At 43.3% G+C, this 21,623-nt stretch overlaps 1 protein-coding gene across 1 annotated transcript in view; it reads left to right on the top strand.

The window, feature by feature from the left end:
• The first annotated feature begins 548 nt into the window (after positions 1 to 548).
• Positions 549 to 21,623, top strand: part of ZNF827 (zinc finger protein 827) — a 128,719-nt gene continuing 107,644 nt past the window's right edge. The window contains exons 1-4 of the mRNA XM_044913079.1: positions 549 to 630; positions 1,345 to 2,400; positions 11,439 to 11,611; positions 17,173 to 17,653. Coding sequence (XP_044769014.1) covers positions 549 to 630; positions 1,345 to 2,400; positions 11,439 to 11,611; positions 17,173 to 17,653 — 1,792 coding nt within the window. The remainder of the gene's footprint in view (positions 631 to 1,344; positions 2,401 to 11,438; positions 11,612 to 17,172; positions 17,654 to 21,623) is intronic.

A 21,623-nucleotide genomic window follows, 5' to 3' on the forward strand; every position in this document is an offset into this window, starting at 1 on the left:
TGTATTTTTTTCCGTAGCACTTATCACCCTCTGGCTTACTCTGTGACTTAACTAGTTTTTAAGTTTTGTGTGGCATCTATCTTCCTCCACTGGGATGTAAGCTTCAAGAAGGCTGGATCTTTGTTTTGTTCAGTGCGGTTCAATCTAGAATGATCTAGAACAATGCCTGGCATGCTGCAGGTACTTCACAATTATTTGTTGAGTAAGTGAATGAATGAATGAGAAGGAGAGATTAATTTTGAGAGTTCCAGGGAGAATCACAAGGAAGAAACTTTTTAGGTAGGAAGTTGAAGGATAAATAGACTGTCAGGTTTTCTGGGGGAAAGAAAGACATTCCTGATAGAAGGACTATCTTGAGCAAAGGTAGAAAAATGACAGAGCTCATGGGTGCTCTTGGATGGCAGGGAGTCCCAACTGAGCGGTGCTTGGGGGGCAGTTAGACTGGTAGTGGTGGATAGATAAATTAATGGATGGGAAAATCATTAAAGGGGACTCTCAATAGAGTGAGGGAACAAATCCCCAATCATTGCCTGTGTCAGGATGGCAGCATGTTGGTAATTGGAATCCACGACTCTCAAAGAAGTAGCGTGTATATCATGGGAGACGTCGTCACTTTAAGGAATCAGTTACGTGAATTGTGTTTGCTAATGAGGTCTGACTTTTGTATAGAACTTGACTGTCTGCAAATCACAGTCACATGCTTCTTATGATTTAAGCTTCCTAACAACTGGGTGAAGTTGTAATATATAACGGCAGGTATTATTTACATTTTTGGATGAACTTTTCAAAAAAATCAGTTGCATCTTCTATCAAACCAGCTAAGCGACTTGCCTGAGGTCATGGAATCAGAAAGTGGGGAGGCAGCTTCCCACTGTCTTGTGCCTCACAATTTCCCACCCTGCCAGGCTTCCTCTCTAATTGTGATGCAACACTAAAGATATCATGCTGGTTTGTTTTTTTTTTTTAACAAGGGAGCAAAGCTTCTTTCCGTTTCCCCCACCACTGAGAATAACAGTCTCTTCATGCAGTTACTTTTTTACAGATGCATTTTTCTCCCCCTCCCCCCCGCCCATTTCAGCTTGTCTGGAATAATTATAGAAAGATGAATATGTTTCATAGGTGGGTGTGTTTTTAACTTTGCTTGTTTAGTATTTTACCTTCTTTCAGGCTAATGCCAAGACTGTCTGACTCAGCACCTGACATTCTAGTGAGGTTGTTGCTGTCTTTCTTGTGGTTGTTGTGGGGGGAGGGGAAGAGGAAGCATGTTCAACAACTCCATTTGAATGTCTTCAGACTTGCTCAGTGCTCACTGGGGAGTAAACCTGATCTTCTTACTTCCCCCAGATGTTAGTAGGCTGGAAGAGGCTGAGGGAGAGCTCAGTGAAGGAGAGCACTGGTATGGAAACTCTTCAGAGACTCCGTCAGAAGCATCCTATGGAGAAGTCCAGGAGAACTATAAGTTGTCTCTGGAGGACCGGATCCAGGAGCAGTCCACTTCCCCTGACACCTCCTTGGGAAGTGCGACCCCCAGCAGTCACACCTTGGAGCTGGTGGGACTTGACGGTGAGGTCCTGCGAGACTCGCTGCAGTGTCAAGACCACCTCTCCCCTGGCGTGTCTTCTTTGTGTGAAGATGACCCCCCAGGCTCCACGAAGCCCCTGAGCAGCAACCTGAGGCGGCTGCTGGAGGCCGGCTCCCTCAAACTCGATGCCACAGCCACGGCCAATGGCAGGGTGGAGTCCCCGGTAAACGTGGGCTCGAATCTCTCCTTTTCCCCACCGTCCCACCATGCCCAGCAGCTCAGTGTTCTTGCCAGGAAGTTGGCTGAGAAGCAGGAACAGAATGACCAGTATGCTCCAAGTAACCGTTTTATATGGAATCAAGGTAAGTGGTTGTCCAACTCAACCACCACCTGTGGCCTGTCCCCGGATTCAGCCATCCTCAAACTGAAAGCTGCAGCCAATGCTGTTCTGCAGGACAAATCTCTCACCAGGACTGAGGAGACCATGCGATTTGAGTCCTTTTCCTCCCCTTTTAGCTCGCAGTCTGCCAGTTCCACCTTGGCAGCCTTATCCAAGAAAGTCAGCGAGAGAAGCTTGACTCCTGGTCAGGAGCACCCACCTCCGGCCTGCTCTTTCCTTTCCCTGGCTTCCATGACCTCCTCAGCCGCCCTCCTGAAAGAGGTAGCAGCAAGGGCTGCTGGGAGTCTTCTGGCTGAGAAATCGTCACTGGTGCCTGAGGACCCTCTACCACCACCGCCTTCGGAGAAGAAGCAAGAAAAGGTCACCCCGCCGCCTCCGCCGCCGCCGCCCCCACCACCTCCCCCTCCACCGCCACAGTCCTTGGAATTATTGTTACTCCCAGTTCCTAAGGGAAGAGTTTCTAAACCCTCCAATTCAGGTATGGAATCTTTTATTTCAGTCATCGTGTACGTTTTTGGTTTTTGTTTTGGTTTTTTTTTTCTTTTTTACTGTAAATTGCCATGTCTTCTTCACTGCTTTATTCCGTCGGGCTCCCCATCGGATCTGAGGCAGGAATAAAAAAGCAGGAGCACAAGAAAATACTTTAAGTAAGCAGTGTAGTGGGCTTTCATGTATGTATTACACAAAGACTTCACAAATAGCTTCATTTTTGAAAGGTAATGAATAATCTTAAGAGACGTACAGTACTCCTCCCTTTCATATAAATGATCTTTTTTTTTTTTTTTTTTCTTACCAAGTGCAGGCTAGGTCCATACAAGACATATTTAATGGGAGAAGATCAAAGCATCTCTGTCATGGAGTGCATGGCATCACTGAATATAGGGGGAGAAAAAGCCCCGCTGCTTTTGAAACAGTGGACAAGGGAGAGCCCACCCTCCTGCTGCCTCCCATCACAAATGGACTTTTGTATACAGTAACTACTCTGCCCTAATTTATCACACTATACACTTTTATGTTAGCATTTTTATTATTTTTGTGTGTGTGTGGAATTTCAGCCTTTCCCACTTATCCTGTTCTTCTGTAATTTCTTGTCATATAAGAACTCTAAAGAATATTGTCATTCAGACATAATCAAAGCATTTCCTGCAAATGCTTTTTTAAAAAAATTCAAATCCAATCAGATTCTAAAGGAATGTGCATGTGGAAAATTTGAATCATAAGTTTTTCTTGTGAGGGCAGTCTTTCCAAAGGAGAAGTCACTTGTCTTACGGAGCCTTGACATTCACAAGTTACTCATCTGAGGGAGAAATTTAGTCACTTGCGTTCTCACGGTGGAAGCATCACTTCTTGTACTGGTTTGTTTTTAAATTGTGTGTATGATAAATTCATAGTACTGGGATGGATGTATGGAGCTTCAGATGTCTCCTGAGGATATCCTGTCAGATTGGAACAGGAAGTAGGCTATGTGTGTCCTCATCAGTATAAACACTGCCGTTGTGTGTGTCTAGCCAACTTCTGATTATTTGCAGCCACATTGATGAAGAGTGCTTAGAATGGCAAATAATTGAACGATCGCAGCTAGCATCAATTTGATGCACTTATGACAAATTTCCATTTAAATTGCTGAGTGGGCTATATGGGCTAATTCTAATTATTTTAAAACTTGTATAAACAGCAGAATAGAACTAGAAAAATGGATATCTGGAACTTTTATGACTCTGCATGATCCAGACCATTCACTCCAGAGTTTCTGAAGTGTCCATAAAAATCCTGAAATGTTTATCAATTCTGAGTTTCATGACTCCTCAGTTCGTACCTGCCATCTGGTGAAATAAAGAGAGAAATGGCTAAAATTAGGAAACCAGGAGGAGAGCAAAGGGAGCTGGGTAATTTTGCAATGGAATAAATCACTCCTCATTTAGAGAAATTTCATTTAGGGGTAGCAGCAGAAAGAGAGGTATGGCTGTATATAACATGTAATTTTATAAATATTCTCCGTATCTGGTTATTGAATGAATGTATTTATGGTGTTTACACTATAAATTCATCCAGACATTAGTTATTTGGAAAAGCTTATACAAAATTAATAATCAATGTTAGTTGGCTGAAGACTCGGAAAGAGGTAACTGATAAAACTGTGGCTCCTGAAGGCAAATCATAGCAGCTTGATCATTGTGAAGTGTCTTGGGTATAACGAGCAGTATCGGTGAAGTATAATTTTTTTTTTCACTCAAGTGCTTAGATGCATGTAAAGATGTTAAAGAGGTCATGAACTTCCGGCGCACAGGAGACTTTCTGCCTGTTTTGTTGTAGGATATATCCCCAAAGGAAAAGGTATCTTCCCTTTATGGTTTAAATGCACTTAATTCATGCCAACATCTCAACGAGCTTCTCAGCAGAATTTTACATGGAAACCTATCAACAGTCGTTTTTTTCTTTTCTTTTTACTGAATTTCTTCTACTGCCGAAACCCTTACTATTTTAATCGACGAGTGTTCAAAATGATCAGATTGAAAGAGGGGAGAAAGGAACTTTCTGGATTGCGTCTCTGCAACCCCCTGCTGGCTGACTGGTACCCATGGCCCCCGTTCTCCATGTGCCTCTGGGCACCATCCCAGAGTTGGTGAAGCATCTCCACTGACGAGTCACTCATTTTGTAAAGCTCACACATGTGGGAAGAGCGCTGTGAGGACAAACACGAGGGCTCTTGACATGGTCCCCCAAAAGCTGTTCCATGTGTCCATGTGGACGCATCCTAAATTCCAGTTCTGTGTCTGACCACGTGGGTTGGCAATAGGGGGAAGGGTGGCTCTGTGTACTTCTCAGTTGAAGCGAATGTTAACTTCACAGCATGCTAGCTAGACAATGGGTTAAGGAGAAGTTGATGGACTATTTCCATTCTGTTATTTGTCTTCATATCGTGGAGAGATGATTTGGTGGCTGTTACCGATTTTTGAACCTGAGGAGTGGAAGGAAAGATGGGTCTTCTCCATCTACCCCCCCCCCCTTCGTACACACTATACTGTTGGTTTCAGGGCAACCTGGGGCTGGATTCAGATGTAATTTGGCTTTACCGGGCAAGTATTATGAGAATTTGGTGAGAGCTATCACCCGTGTTTCTAAACATCTCTCTCTTTACTGTTTTTTTTCCTTTGCCTTAGAAAGAAATCTTCGTTGAATTCGAAATAGGTAGGTAGGCTGGCTTCTTGCAGCAGAGAAAGGGTGTCTGTTGCCTAATCATTTAAATAAACAAATAATAATTTGCAAAAAAGATCCTTAAAAATAACAACACACCATCCTGGTTTCAAGCAGGGCTTACATTTTAAAGCTGTTTCCCAAAATGTTGCAAAAAGGGCACAGAAAGTGGATTCTGGAGTTACAAAGAGATACGTGCTCGAAAAGCCAATCCTGTATTGAGTAATTTAGACACCAGCATTTCTTTGACCTTCTTTAGGTCAAGGGAAGTCCAAACCATGGGGGAAAAAAAAAAAGTGTCTTTTAGGTCTGACCTTATTCCTCTTTTTTGAACAGGATTCAGTTGTTGCCAGGTCATGGTGTATTTAATTCCTTTAAAGAGTCCACCACTTGGTAGCCTTTCCCCCCTGCAAGAGAGACGTGACACTTGAGGAGGAGGTTTCTTTCATGTGACCCTGCGCCCCAGCACATGCCACACTGTTCCTCTGAAAGGGGATGCGAGAGAGAGAAGATTATGTCCGTTTGCTATAAAGATAAATGTCACACATTGACTCAATTCTCTTTGAAGCTACTGTTTGTTGCCTCTCAGAATAAAATAAATGGTTTTTATTTTAAAGACAAAGTTTCTTGTAAACGGCCACCAAGATTCCCAGGATGCCAGGCTCCTAGTTAAAAGAAATAACAAGGAAAGTTTCAAGAGAGAGGGTCTCTGAAACATCTTATTTTACTGAATAAAATTTAGATATGCTTAGAAGCAAGCTGATGTCATACAACTGAAGGCTAAGAATATTTCCTGGGTCAATAGAGAGAGAAGTTTTCTGGGTACTGTTTTCCTTCATATTTACGTGATGCTATTAAAATTTATTGCAAAGCCATAGAAAGTCCAGAAAGTGAGGTAACCTCCTCCTCTACTCCCATTAGGTCCATGGTTACTAGAGCCATAATCTGGGAGTGATCACAAGACAGGAACTTGTTTAGAAAATTCACTTTTTAATCAAGATTCAGAACTATCTGTCACCGACCTCAGTTTTATTTCCCCAGCGATTTAAACTTCGACTGCCTCTAGTCTAGATATACAGCTATCTAAAACTTCTTAGTTTTATTGAATACTTAGCAATCATTAAAATATGCATTAATAACATCAAAGTCAATAACAACAGATAAATCCAGTGATATCCATTGCTAACGTAGTTTTTTACACCCTGAAATAGCATTTGAGAGACATGCCCATGAAATTCTATTAAAAGATATTAATTCCCTGTATATTGTTAGGAAGGAGTATACAGATGTGCACTGGTGGGTTGATAGGCCTGGAGTGGAGTTGGTGATGAGGGTTATGTATACCCAGGGTCACCTGGCATCTTGAATTCCTTTGATGTGTATGGTAAGGTGTATATGCAGATACTACCTGCAGAGGACTTGCAGATTAGCTCGATTTTCTGCAAACTGCTACATAGGATCTAACAAGAGAAAGTTTAATTTCAAGGCCTACAAAACAGTTACATTGGTTTTAAAAATTCCTACCTTGAGTTCAAGCGAGTAAGGTAATGAAAGCCTCCATGACTTTTTCCCCCCCAGTGATATGTGTTGTTATTGCTTTATGGATTTATATATAACAGCAGGGTAGAAGACCAAACCAGAAGTGAAGATATTGGCTCTAATCCCAACTCTGCCACTAACTAGCAGAGGGATTTTAAGCCTATACCTTAGTTCAGCTTCCTCATCTATAAACTGAGCTAGTTGGGAATGATCTCCAAGATTCCTTCCTGTGTTAAGATTCCTTGCTTTTCCTTTCTTATTCTTGAACTCTGTCTGTCAATTCAAAACAAACATAATTTTCTTTCTTCTATTTTTTGAATTAGCTATCTTGCTTCTTAAAATTCACCCTCAAACCTCCCACAAAATTATCTCTGCCTTGGGTAGATCTTGTCCATTGTAAATAGTCTAAACATTTTCCATTGTACCTTACTAATGGTGTAGTCATACTGCATGCATTTTAAATATCAGCTGCTCCAAATTCATTTTGGAAATAGGTGAGATGTAAGTACATGAACATCTCTCCACACCCATTCGAGACATGTATCAGCGTGCTATGTGAAAAGAATGCACTCTTGGGCTGACACTGCATCCACTGGGACTTGCTGGCAGCTTCCTGTACCCTTTTCTTCCATTTCCAGCACTCATTTCACTTTTTGATACTCTCTTGACCAAGCCCTTTCCAGTTACTCTCATTACAGTCCAACACACATTTATTGAATTGCACATCATACCCAGGACTGTCTGGGTGCTGGAGACACACAGGTAAAGACCTCTAGCCTTGCCCCAGCCAGTTGCCCCTCCCGCCCCTTCCTCCCCTTCTGTCTTTTCCACTTCTCTCTTTTCCCTGCTGAGCTGAATTTGACCATCAGAGTTCTGCCTACAGGCTGAGCTGGACCCTACCTGCGTAGCACAGTGGACTCCTGCTCCTTTATTTTCTCCAGGCTCCTGTGACAAACCACCATTTGGGGCCAGGCCCTGAGCTCCGTATTTATGTGATGTCAGTTGTTTACATTTACATCTGCTCTCCTGTGAGAGCTTTGGAAGGTACGACTAGAGCCTATCATCACTACTATTATTGCAACAGCTACTACCAGTAGCTTTCATTTGCTGTGTGACAGGCGTTTTACACACATTTATTATCTGTCTTATTCCAATAATACTGTTGTCTGTGAGGAGAATGTGTATTCTCCAAAGAAGCAAAGTAGCAACTATCCATGCCACTGGGTCTGTTAGCATTTGGTGGGATTTAGTTTTGTTTGTGGTGATATTAACCAGATAGTGATCTATTTGGGGGAAATTGTTTATCAGACAGTTGTAAACTAGGTGAAATAATGAACATTTCAATCCTATTGCCTTAAGAATGTGTGGTTCAGTCTGAGGAAGTGGTCATATTTCCTTAGGCTCTAAATTTCAGTGAAATTTACAGCTGTCAGTTCCTTGAAAATAGTTTGGCATACAAACTAGAATACATCCTTACTTCCTCCCTTAGACAGGGAGGACATCCTACTAAGATATCAAAAAATGTTTAATAAATAAAAATGCACATGTACCAGGAGAGATTAATGGCCAACTTTGAAAATCGATCATTGTATTATGGTTATTTTTAGCATTTGGCTTGTGTCTTCTTCCTTTCCTGCCGTGATCAGTTAAAATTTTCAAACAGTTATAATAGTATAGTGCTTCGACACATATCTTGCTGTTAGTTTCTCTTCGTTATGAGTATTCTAATTCTTTTCCCAGTCAGTGCAAGGACACCCTGATTTGTACATGATTCGTGTGTCTTTTGGTATTAATTAAAACAAAGGAAGCATAGCTCCAAAATAAAATAGATTTATATGAAATGCTAATATGCAGGATTTAATGTAGTGTGCTCTGTAATACACACTGGGGGGGGGGTTGTCAGAAAAAATAAGGAAGATATTGGTCATATTAAGCAAAGTGGGGTGTCCGGGGGGCGCTGGCCATGTTCCTTTTGTCAGTTAATGCCTTTTTATTGCCTTCCTGTGATGTGCCATGAAACCTCAGATTAGTGGAGGACATCTCTGTTTTTCTGTCCTCTCCCAGACAATTCTGTAAAATTAGGCAGTTTGCAGGTTGAAAATGGGGATTAGGGGCAGCCTGTTTGTGTATGTCTTTCTTACTATTTTGGTGTTCTTACAACCCCAAAGAGACATCATTATCATTTTCCCCCCTCTGGTTTATGACAATAATCTCACCTAGAGGCCTGGTTCAGCCTTTTCTCTCACATCTATTGTTCAATGTGTAGTCTTTGTGATCAAGATACCAGAGTGGAAGAAACGGCAATGAAGGATAGAAAATGAGAAGCCAAATTAGAGATAGGACTCCAGGTCAGCAAAAGCAATCAACAAAAAACAGCAGGAAAGCTGAAGGCAGGTTAATAAAAAAAAAAAAAATGTTTATAGGCCTCTACAAAGTGTGCTTGTCCTAGAGCGAAAGAACCCTCCATCCCACTCCATCCCCCAATCAGAAAAGGAAATGCTTGGGATGGAAACATCACAAGTAGAATTTCCAGACTTGAAGGTATATTTTTAGCAGATTCTTTTTTAGGTTGCTTGGTTAGGGTAACCAATATTGCTTATTATACCTGTCATAGTAAAATAGAATTTTTGGAATGCCCTCAGTGTATTCCAGAACCCTTCTGGTTTCATCCATGATAAGTGGTCCTTTGCATATAGAGACTCAGTTGACTCGATGAATAAATAATAAGATGATTTTAAAGTTTACACATGAGAATATATCCTTTTAAAATTATAAAAGTAATGTGCGCATTAAAAAATCCAGTGAGTATAGAAGAATATAAAATAAAAACAAAAGTTTCCCTCTCCGACCCCTTCCTTTTAATCCACAGTTCTTCAAAGGTAACTGCTTAATGGTTTCTTGGGTATGCTTCCGGACCATTTTCATACAAATAAAAGGATATCATTTCTTGTTTCATTTACTCATCCCGTTCTTTCTACTCTGTCTTTTTTTGCTCAAGCATTTAAAAGCAAATCCCAGACCTCTATCCATCTGCCTGTAAGTATTACCAGGTATATTATCTCCAAAAGAGAAGAACTTTAAAAAAAAAATAATAACCACAGTAACTATTTATCACATCGAACAGGATCAATGATGGTTTCATGATTTTATGGAACACCTGGGTTACAATCAGTATTCCTTCAGTTATCTCGGAAGTGTCTTTTCATAATTGCTTTGTTCGAGTCAGGATCAAAATCAGCTTCACACCTTGTATTTGCTTGATATGTCTCCATAAGCAGGTCCCTTTCCCTAGTGCCATTTCCTTGAAGAGACTGTCATCTGTCCTGTAGAATTTCCGACATTCTGGATTTGGCTGATTCTGTCCCCTGGGCATGTGGGTTTACTCTGTTGTTGCTATTTTAACCACCTGTATTTCTGGTAAACTTCTAGTTATATAGAGGTTTGATTAAATTTTTTGTATTCCTAGGAATGCAGGAATACAAAAAATTTCATAGGTGGCTTATCAGAAGGCCCATGATGTCTGTCCCCTTTTCAGTGATGTTAAACTTAATGAGTGGCGTTAGGTGTTGTCAGCTTGATCCATCCTTTATAAAGTTTTCTATCAGCCTTTCACCTCACTGTATTAGCAACAATCGATTCTCATGTTTTTAGAAAACAAAAATAGAATCTGCCTAAATATAAGTTCCTATCTTGCTTTATCCACTAACTCTAATATCTTGGGTATGTTTCTATGTGAGCATCTATAGATCTAGTTCATTTTTGAAAATGGCTTCATATATTTTATGAGTGTATTACGACTTATTTAATCAGTTTGGAAATATTTTGGATCCCTCATGATGAAGAAAGGAAGGTCTGAGTCTTCAACTCTACTTGTTTTGATTTACTATATCCCCCAATTGCAGAAGCTAGTGCGGCGCTGAGCAATAGAAATTGATGAACCAGAGGGTAGCAACACAGTGTCACAGTGGAGACCCTTTCCTGCAGGAATGGAGGAGGAGAGAGTTATCTTAGCTTTCCTTGGAGGAAGTAGTTGGTTTGTTTGCTTTCCTGAAAAACTGAAGCATTTGTGACTGCCTTGCTGTAGCTCTTCCCCAGGCGGGTGGGTGGTGGGGCCCGGGGCAGAGGAAGGCAATGGATCTTGTTAGTGACAACCAGAGGGACAGAAATAAGTGGGTGAAAAACCCTGACCTTAAGACCCCTTGATGGCCAAATTGGCACTGGCGTTTGCTCAAGACATAACTAAACAAGTCAACAGAGGGATCCTAAAATTTGTCTCCGTTGGAGTTTGGTTTGTGAGGTTTATGATGGCTGTTTGGTTTTCAGCGTGGTGCAGTGCATCATTCCCTGTCCCATTTGATTTGTCTTTATTTCTTGCTGTTTTCTAAGTTTAGGAATTCAAATATGGCCTCAAGTCTGGTGGTTTCCTTCAGGAAACAAAGCCCCTGAAGTCAAGCTTTTCTGGGCTGAACTAGGCCAGGCCAGGCAAAGCCCTTTTGCAGACGCCTTCCTAGGTGTGGGATGGCCTTTGAAAGTAAGACCGTCACACGACAGCATGGTCAGATTTTGAAGGATGGAACCCACATGGAAGTAATGAAATGAACATGGGTTTCTACTTGGAGAAAAGCAGTGATAAAACTTCCTGGTGGATTAAAGTCTTGGAATTGCCCAGGGAAAACACCAAATCATTTTTAGTGCTCTCTACTTGGCAATGCATGTGAATCAGTGCTGGATGCAGTGTACCTTTTTGTTTTCCTCAATTTTTCTTTTTCTCCCTCTTCCAAGCTTCAGAAGAGGAAAGCGGAAAGCCTTTCCAGTGTCCGATATGTGGTTTGGTTATCAAAAGGAAGAGTTACTGGAAGCGGCACATGGTGATTCACACAGGTTTAAAAAGTCATCAGTGTCCTCTCTGTCCATTCCGCTGTGCTCGCAAGGACAATCTCAAATCCCACATGAAGGTAAGCCACCTGCAGACGGGCCTCCCAGAGAGGCAGGCGCGGCTGGAGCTCTTGCACACGGTCCAGTGCAGGAGGCTTCGAGGCAGGAGAGGGGCCATCGGTGGATCCTACGGAATGTAGTGCTCATTGTCTCGAGGTCGGGTGCAGCACCCAATGAAGCATGTGGCGAAGGGTCTCCTTTGTAATGCTACTCCCGTCCTTTTTAAAGGCAAAGAGAAGCTTCGGTATCCAAACAATAGACGTAATGTAGGGCCCTTTCCTACTGGGGAGCAGCAGCCTACCTTGGCCTTGCATGGCAATGCATGTCTGGGACGCTGGGAGGAAGACTTAGGCAAGAGCAAGGAGCAGGAAAGACCAGTGCAGGACGGGCTGCTGGACCCGTGCCCCAGAGAGGGGTCCACCCTCTTCTGCTGTTGCTTTGCTCTCCAGCTTACAAACCCACAGGAACACCCAAAGGCTCCTTATAGGAGGTGTGAGGACCTTGAAAGACACCTGGGCTCTAGCTTTCGCCCTGTGTGAGGCTTGGGGTTGCTATTCCTGACAAGACTGGGTCCTCCCAAGGCTGTCTGTGTGTGTGCTGTCCTAACTCCCAGGATCACAGTTACCAAACATTTAAGGACATTGTTTTCACTGTCTTATTAAAAACAACTGTGTTTCACTCTTATGTGACATGGAGAAAACTTAATCATCTCGAAATCTCTTTGGCAGACCCCATTACTAATAAAGGTTTTCTCTGAAATCCAAGGAAGAAAATCACGAGATCAAAAGAGCATGGGCTCTTGAATTTGATAGACCTGCATTTAAATCTTATTGTGCAACTTACTAGCTAAGTGGCCTTGAGCAAATGAACTTTAGGCTCTCAATTTTCTCATCTGTTCAAGGAGAACGATAATGTTTATCTGGAAGCGTTGTCATGCGTATTTAAGGAGATAATGTTAGCAAAGTTATCTGACACAGAAATGTTCAATAGTAAGTTATTTAATCTCGATAACTGTCTTTGAACACCTTTATTTTCCCATTGATATTTTCAGTACAGCTTGGCTGTTGACGTTGTTTATAACGTTTTTACTTTCCTGCCAGAAGAAGCGTAGTGAATGTACATAATCAAGATATTTGCTTTTTTTCAAAACCTTGTAGTCTAATCCGTCTGAATAGATCAGTGATGACTGTATAGAATTGTAGTTCTAAAAAAGTGTGATCAGACAGAACCTCTCCTGATTTTAGGAGATAGCTTAGAAGATTAAAAAGAAAAATTAAATCCATGATGTAATTTGTATTCTGTCATTTGCCTTTTTCTCCTGGGATTAGCTTGCCCTTCATCTTCAGAATCCATTGAACACCAGGAGTTCTGGTTGGTTGGATTTTACTGAGCCTACTTAGGTTTTCCATTCCCCTCCTCATCCTCTATCACCTCTTCCCAAAGCAAAATCTCGTATTTTATACCTGCAAAGTGGATTTCATTAGCAGGATGAGACTTCAAAAGGAATGCCTTTAAAACTAAAATTTGTTTTCGTTACCGTGTCCTACGCTGTGTTTAGAAATCAGGTCTGGCAAATTTAAAGCTTCGGTGAGCAGAAAACTTGCATCCAGCCTGACACCTTGTAAGCTTGGTTTCAGCTCAGGGTCACATAAAACAACCTATTTATAAACCCATGGAAAAAAAAAAGCTGGGTTTTCAATAGCAGGAAGTACTGACCCTGAAACTACAGGGAGATGAGTTGGGTGCCTTGATGATACAGACGGTCGGCCATGACAGTGTTACAGATGAGAGCTGCAAGGGCTTTGCGGGTCGCGGGGTCTCAGAATGCTTTCAGAACAAATCAATAACCGGTACAATAAAGCAGTTGTGTGAAATTACTACTTTATTCAGACTCAGAGTGTCCTAACCTGTTGAGCTACGACTCCGAGCTTTTGATAAGGGAAGTGTGAGAAGGGCTCATGCAAGTTTAATTTTATCAAATGGTGTACTCTTTCTTTTCTCTGTTCTCCACCCCACTGATGGGCCGTTTTCTTTCTTTAAAGAATCCATGCTTTTGTTTTGACTTGACGTACTTTAATTTTGAGAGATTTTGTAAACACAGTTTACGTAGGGGTAGAGTTGCGGTGGTCTTGTGACTAGATATCTTCTGCTGCATTCGCCAGAGACTAAAAATATGAATGGATTTTCTACAACAAATCCAGCCTGTGAAGTGGGGGCATTGTCGCCCGTAGATTAAGATCTCCCACTGAGTGCGGGGTCAGAAAGACCTCAGTTAGAATCTCAGTTCCATGACTTTTAGTAGCTGTGAGACTTGGGGCGAATCATTTAACCTCTCCCAGCCTTCATTTCCACTCGTGGAGATAATCATCCGATCTGTCGCCTGGAGTCTGGAGTCGTTATAAGGGTTAAATGAGATAATGGACATAAAGCAACTGAATACAGTGCCCGGCACAGAGCACACCCAGGAAATGTAGCTAACCTGGTCATTTTCATCCAAGAGTTCTCGGAGTTAGCGTTTACATTTGGAAATAAAGTAATGACGTGAGATAAAAAATTATTCTAAATTTTATTGCCTTTTTCTTTTCGTGATAAATCTTTAATGGTGACAATTTAGGAAAACCAGTAAATGACAAGAATATAAAATTGACCCTCGATCCCATCACACAGAAATAACCATTATCATTCTAAGGGATATCCTTCCATATTGATGCTATTGACTTAGTTAAGACGAATTGGGATTCTACTTCATTTGTTCAACAAGGACAGTATTTACTGTGTTCCCACTCGGTGCTGGGCACCGTACTTTTTTTTTTTTTTTTTAAACCTGCCTTTTCCTCCTCCGTATATCTCGCCAGCATTTTTATGGGCAGCTGAGGAAGGAGCTTGTAAATGCCTCCAGCTTCCTCAGGGTTATCTTAGATTTCCATTAAGTCTTTTACAACTTTCCTGGATGAGTGAGCATATAGGAATTAAATACGAAATTCATAAGCCAAGATGGAACAGAAAAGGTGAGGACTGTTAAAATAAAGCACAGTGGTGAAGTAATGGCAAGAAACTGGGCAAGGGTCAGAGCACTGAGTCCTGCTGGTCTGGGGCCTGCCACTTAAGGGGCTGTGACTCCTGAGGAGCCTCCTTCCCTGCCCGGCCCGGTCCCCTAAGGGGCTGGAGCAGGTGTGTGTCAAAGCTTCCTCAGGTTCATCCCACCGCCACCGGGAGACAGACCTTATGATGTAACAGTGCCTTCTCTTTCCCACCCCTTAGGTGCTCTCGCTGCAAAATGACCAGTCCGTCAGCATGTCTCTGTGTGGCCTGGAAAGAATGATATGCTTTAGACAAGCGTTTCTTCACGTTAGCGGACTTCAAAGGGTTTTAAAGCCAATGTTAGGCTAAAGAGATTAAAAATCATCACAGAAAGTGCTTTTCTGTCAGGACAGAAGGGAAGAAACTCAGCGGTAGGACATAGGGAATACTTCTCTCAAAGGCCCAATGCGACATCTCGCCCCTTTGGGAAGGTGTAGCTCAAATAAAATGACAAGTTTGAGAATCAACACCACGGGCCCTGTTCCTCCTTGAAACCGACACTGATTTTTCCACAACTAAATATAGCAAGGCCAGGATCTGGTGCAAAAGAAGCCACGTAAAAATACTTGCGCACAGACGCTTTTCAGTCCAGGGCTCCCTTTCGACTTTAGAACTTGGGCTCCCTCTCTGTCCTTTTCCTTCTTCCAGAAGCTGCTTCCGGAGCTTCTGTTCTTGGGTTAGCTCCTCTCCTCTCCCGGGTCAATAGATGTAAGGACACTTCTGAAATGGAATCTGCCCCATTGCACTGCTCCCGGGACGATGGAAGCGTTCTGCCTCGTGACCTTTACCACCTGGTTCCGGGCATGCTCTAGGCAGCACCTGTCAGGGTCCTGTGGGGCTGTGACCCGAGGCCTCAAGGTGCCCTGCTCCTGTGGGAATTGGGTGGAGGAGATGGTGGGGAATCTTCAGGATTCTGTGAGAAAGCAAAATGAAATGATCAGCTCCAGACTGAAATCCCTTTGTTGTGAAAGAACAGAGAGAGGTGATGTTAACAACCAGTGACAAACGCGTCCCGAACCCCCCAACCCCTCCCGACCTGGCAGAGGGGAAGCCTTTTAATGAGCAAGGCCTTGCTGCAACTGAATTGAAATTTATATGGTTATTTCTGAGAAATACATGCTTTGGGGGACCCAGAATCTCTTCAGCTGTTTTTTTCAAAAAGCCACAGTGGGGTGCTGTAGCGACAGGATCTCACCATTAACTTTTAATTTCTTTGCTTTTGTTGGTCACTCAACATTATTTAAAAGTATGTTTTGGCTGGTGAATAATGCTTTTGGATTGCATTCAGAATGCGTAAACAGCTGTAGTAAAACTTGCTCTCTTGGAAAGGAAGCCTACGCAGAGGGGCCAGGTGGTGCAGTGAATTAACGAACTAGCCTTTAACCTTCGTTAGACCTGGGTTCAAATCCCGCTTAGGTCACCCCTGGAAGATGAGGTGTCAGTTCTGTTTTGGTTTTGAATCCCAGTCACTTGCTTGTCCAGATCCCACAGCTCCCCGAATCATTTGGCCCAAATCTACACAATTGGCAGTTTCTACGCAAGGGAGGGGCAGTCCTGAAATAGCAGGGTGTAGCAGGTCAGCACTGAAGTACATTGGCAGAGCTCAATGGGGAAGTTACGAGCTGATGAGCACCTGCCAGCTCGAAGCCTGGCTCAGTCTAGTGATTGATTTCCTCACTTTTTCAAGCACTACATTTGATAGGGACAGGAAGAAAAAAGCTTCTTCCAATTTTTTACAGGTACTGTGCCTGCAAGACTGGAACTGGATTTAAAAGTCTGCACTCTTTCATTGCAGACAGCAGAATCTGGAGCCCGATAGAACCACATTTGGAAACATTGCTTTCATCTTGCCGAGAATACTTGGTGGGGATCAGACCTTGGTTTTTCTCACACTCTACTTTGCTTGCTTCGTATGTGATTTTGCTCAAGCCACTTACTCTGGGGTCTCAGTCTCCCTGTCTGTGAAACGGGAATACCCTGGAGACCTCATTTTCCACATTCTTAATTACCTAGAGAAGCGTTTTGAAAATTGAAATTACGTTTGCAAAACAGAACTAATTCTCTGAGTGACAATAATCGGGTATGTGCAACTTATTATTATTGTGAGAGGAATTACTTGACAGGTTGCCTCTTTTGACCCCCAACTGGTAATTATGTAAGTTCGCACTGTGCTGGGTTTATATTTTCTCTGAAGACCCACCAAGATGAGATGACTAGACTATTAGGAGGATTCACCGGAAAACAGCCTCCATTGGCAGACAGCATCCTCCGTTGTGAGTGTGGCTCTAGTCATGGGCTCTTAAGCTACGTGGATCCGCGTTATGTTTAGGGACGGACCTCATTAGCTGGAGCACGGTAACGAAATGCTGCTCTGGTTATTCTATTTCCTGGGCCAGCCCTTGGTACTGTGAGGAAATGGTTGATGAGTAGTCTGGATATACAGCAAGGCATTTTCCATAAGCACATGGTGGAGAGCTCATTCTTCTTGCTTCTTCGTCAGGTTCATCAGCACCAGGACCGGGGAGAGACCTTTCAGTGCCAGCTATGCCCTTTCACTTCCTCACGCCACTTCAGCCTGAAACTCCACATGCGTTGCCATCAGCATTTCCTGAGGACAGAAGCCAAGGTGAAGGAGGAGATCCCAGACCCAGATGTCAAGGGATCTCCCCACCTCAGTGACAGTGCCTGCCTGGGGCAGCAAAGGGAAGGAGGAGGGACAGAGCTAGTGGGGACCATGATGACGTCCAACACTCCAGAGAGGACTAGCCAGGGTGGGGCTGGCGTCTCGCCTTTGCTGGTGAAGGAGGAACCCAAGGAAGATAACGGCCTGCCAACCTCCTTTACTCTGAATGCTGCCGACAGGCCGGCCAACCACACAAAGCTGAAAGACCCCTCCGAGTATGTGGCCAACAGTGCGTCAGCATTGTTCAGCCAGGACATCTCTGTTAAGATGGCGTCTGATTTTCTCATGAAGCTGTCAGGTACTTCAATAGGGTTGTATTCTCTCTCTCTTTCTCTCTTTCTCTACCAGGATTCTCATCTGTAAAATGAGCTGGTAGTACTAGATGATTTCAAGGTCCCTTTAAATTCTAATCGTTTGCACTTTCATAAATTCTCTCCTTGACTCCCCCCCCCCCCCAAGTCCTTTGGAAGTAGGCATTGCTGTGGTTTGGGTCTAGAAACAACAGGGCTTGTTGATTTCCTTCCGGTTTTTCCCCTTTATGGGTTCTTGTTGTGGGGGACAGGTCACATGGTCAGCCAAGTTGGTGATAGTTCTTTGTGTGACCTTGGGCCATATTTAACTTGTCTCTGCATTTGGTTCTTTTAAAGTGCTCGTACGGAACGTCTCATTTTGCATTATGCAAGTTTTTTATTGCCTTAATTTGAAAGAGTTTTAAAGGACATATATACAGAGACTACTGTTAGGAATTATAGTTTTAAAATTTGTGCAAATGAAAGATTATCTTTACATTATTTTTTCCACTAGAAAAATTTTTATTGTAATAAAATATGCCTAACATGAAATTTACCATTTTAACCATTTTTAAGTAGACAGTTCTTTGGCATTAAGTACATTCCTATTGTGTAACCATTACCACCATCAATCTCCAGAACCTTTTCGTCATCCCAAACCGAACCTCATACCCATTAAATAATAATTCCCCATTCCGCTCTCCCCACAGCCCCTGGTAACCACTAGTCTACTTTCTGCTTCTATGAATTTAACTATTTTAGGTACCTCATGTAAAGTGAAATTAAAAAAAACGAACAAACAACTTTTAAAAAAAATATTCTTTCCCAACTACCCCACTGCCTTTTGGAAAGAAGATGAAATATGTTATCAAAATTTATTATTAATTGACCTCATGTTCATCATCAGATTACACATGGTGTTTCTTTGTGTTTTTTGTCCTTTATTTTTCCCCCAATTTCTCTGATTAAGTTGTGGAGTTGAATAGGGGGTGTGGCAATCTTGAGGGAGCGCTTTTTCCTGACTGTTTGGGAATGATAAAACATGACGTGGGATTGTGCTGCTACATGTTACATTTTTAAAAGTATGATTTTAAATTGTAAAAGAGATGCGGTGGGTGGGGAAAGGTCGGCTGAGAGTTGGTTCTGTCTTTCAGTGAAGATGGCAGTCCCCACGATGATTTCCAAATGCCATTTCAGCTCTTTGGAGATTGACAATACCCTTTTAAATGGAGAATAATTGGTCACCGCCTTCCTTTAAATGGACTGTGAGTCGCATTTCACTAAATGTCATTGCCAGGTGAATTAGAGGTTCAGCTTCACGCGCTTGGAAGTCCCTTTGCTCAGTGACACTTCAGTCAGGTCTCTTGGAATGTCCCCAGCACCCTAGATCTTTGCCCCTCAGGAGCACACAACACTAGTTGGAAGAAATGAGGAAAGGTAGGGGACAGGAAATGAGGCGTCAGAAATGAGCCGGGGAGTCAACTGGGGCAGGGAATGTTACAGCCAGGAGCTCCAACCCGCCAACCCACAGCGTGAGTGCAGAGTCCTCCGCTGGAAATGGTCAGATCACAGGAAGCCAAGTGGATCTGCCTGTGGCCTTGAAGAACATGGGAGGGTGGCTCTCTCTTCTCCTCCTCTCTGCCCCTCCGCCTACTTTCTCCCACCCCAATCTAGGGGAAAATGTGCTTGTAGAGTCTTCGAGTTTTATATTTAAACATTTTTGAAAATGTGGGGAAATGCATGATTCTAGTTTTCCTTTTGCTGCTGATCCTTTAGGCTTCACCTCTGGCAGGGGAGGGGGTGTGCAGGGTGTGCGTCTCTGGTTTTTCCTGGGTGGTCTCTCTCACCAGTATTATAGCAGAAAGGGCTCCTTTTCTGGGCTCTTCTAGTGCACTCCCAAGGGAGGGAATGCAAATGGCGTATTCAACTGGTGTGGTTTAAACATGGGATGTTTCCTTACTTAATAGACCGGGGGAGACTAAGTGGGGGGGGAGGGGCAGTTAGTAGCTCTTAGTATGGGGTTACTCCCTTTACTCCAGGACTGTAAGAAATTTTTAAATGTGGAGGAAGGGGAGAGAGGATGAAGGAAGGATTGGTCTTCGGATAAGACACTTGGTGTATGATACACTACTCCTGCTGGGCTCAGGCTGTAATTAGCTCCCGACCCAATCTCAGGGAGCATAAGATAAGGCCTGCTGAGAGCCCGCACTGCAAACAGGAGAGACTCAAGAGAAGCCAGTCGGGTAGGTTGGGGTGAAAGACTGCACCAAAGCCTCACACTGTGATCTGTTTTCTCAGTTAGTTATTGATGGGACTTGTTTACAGTTTGGCAGTGGGAGTATTTACTGACTGATCAATTGGCATAAGAAAACAGATAACAAATGCACACTATTTATGCAAAAGGCCCATGCAGCTATTTTCTGGTGGCTTACTAGAGGTCCTGAAACCTGACTTGTATGCACTGTTACCTAGCAACCTGTTACAAAGTCACCGGGGAGTGAGATGCATCGGTAATTTTTTGTGTGTGTGCATATTTGGATGTAAATGTAAACTTGGTGACTGTGGCGGTGCAGCCCACAGGAGGAGAAGATATGTTAAAAGGAAAGGAATACATTTTATGGAGGAATTTTTTTTTTTTCTTTAATTTCCACCAACTCTCTGGTTGGTCGGGCCTTATCATTTATAGCTGCTGTCACTGGGGTGCTCTGTGTGGCCGTGTCTGAGAATATGATCCTGGGACCCAAAGGCCAGATCCCAGGGAGCTGGGGCTGAGTTTCTAGCTCTTGCCATCCTCAGCTGTAGTACAGTATGTGCTTAGTATCAGGCCTTGTCCCTCGGCGTCATAACGGCGCCATTGTTCTTGCAATGAATTTTTGAGCTGGGCTCTGCGCGTGCACCTGCTGGGACCATAGGGTGCAGCTGTTTGTGGGCACCAAGTCTGCGAATCTCTGTGCCAGCCACATGACTGCAGAATTGGAGCACAGTGACAGATTCAAGCGTGCACATACCTACTTGTTTCCCAAAGAGAGAGACGGAAAACACTTGATTCTTTCTTGCTTGGTTATTAAGGGAAGTCTTTCTTGCTCCTTCGACTAAAACTAAGCATCAGGATGACTTCATGGAACCCAGTGGGATTAAAAAATCACCGGTAGAATGCTGTTTTCAACAGACTCTAAATCCTTCTCCCCCCCCCCCACTCCCCCACCTCCATTTTAAGGTTTTTCCCAGTCTGTGTGATTGTGAAATCAAACCCCTTCTCCAATCTATCAGCTATTCCTCTGCTGAGCCCACACTTAACATTCTGTAGTCCTTCAAGATTAATGTTGCTCCCCGAGAACCGAGGCTCCCAGGCTCAGCACCGGAGCTGATTTAGGGAAGAGGATGAGGAAGCCCGGGCTGCTGGCTTTCTGGGCTGATGGAAAAAATAATTTTGTAAACTTCGCTCAGGGTTTCAGCCTTGGAGGCAGGCCGCGGAGGGCTGCAGCCCTGTGTATTTGCATATTTCTTTCTTGGGAGCCAGAAGACCCCCGGGGCGGATGGTGGAATGCCAGAGCAGGTGATCCAGTGGTCACATGACCGGGGCATGGGGGTGGGGGAGGCACTCACTCAACCGTGGGGCACCTAAGTTCCTGCTGCTTCTGAGCCTTCTCTCCCTTAACTAGCACCAAGTGTAAATTGAGCGGCACATTATACTTACCTGGGGAGTTCCTTAAAAATGCCAAGGGCCCAGCCCCATTCCCAGAAGTTAGGATTTCATTGGTCTAGGAAAGGACCTAGTGCCTAGTGATTGGCATTTTCTTTAAAATCCTCAATGATTCTCATATGCAGCTGGGACTGAGGCCCACTGATGTGGAATACGCACTTGGTACCTGATACAGTTTTTTCAGTACAGCTGTGGTGTTGCAGTGTTTTTGGGTTTTGTTTTTGTTTTTTCAGTACAGCTCTCCTTCCTTACTTTCTATTTTGGACCATGAAAAG

This window comes from Neomonachus schauinslandi, chromosome 2 (assembly GCF_002201575.2).
Source record: "Neomonachus schauinslandi chromosome 2, ASM220157v2, whole genome shotgun sequence".
NCBI lineage: Eukaryota > Metazoa > Chordata > Mammalia > Carnivora > Phocidae > Neomonachus > Neomonachus schauinslandi.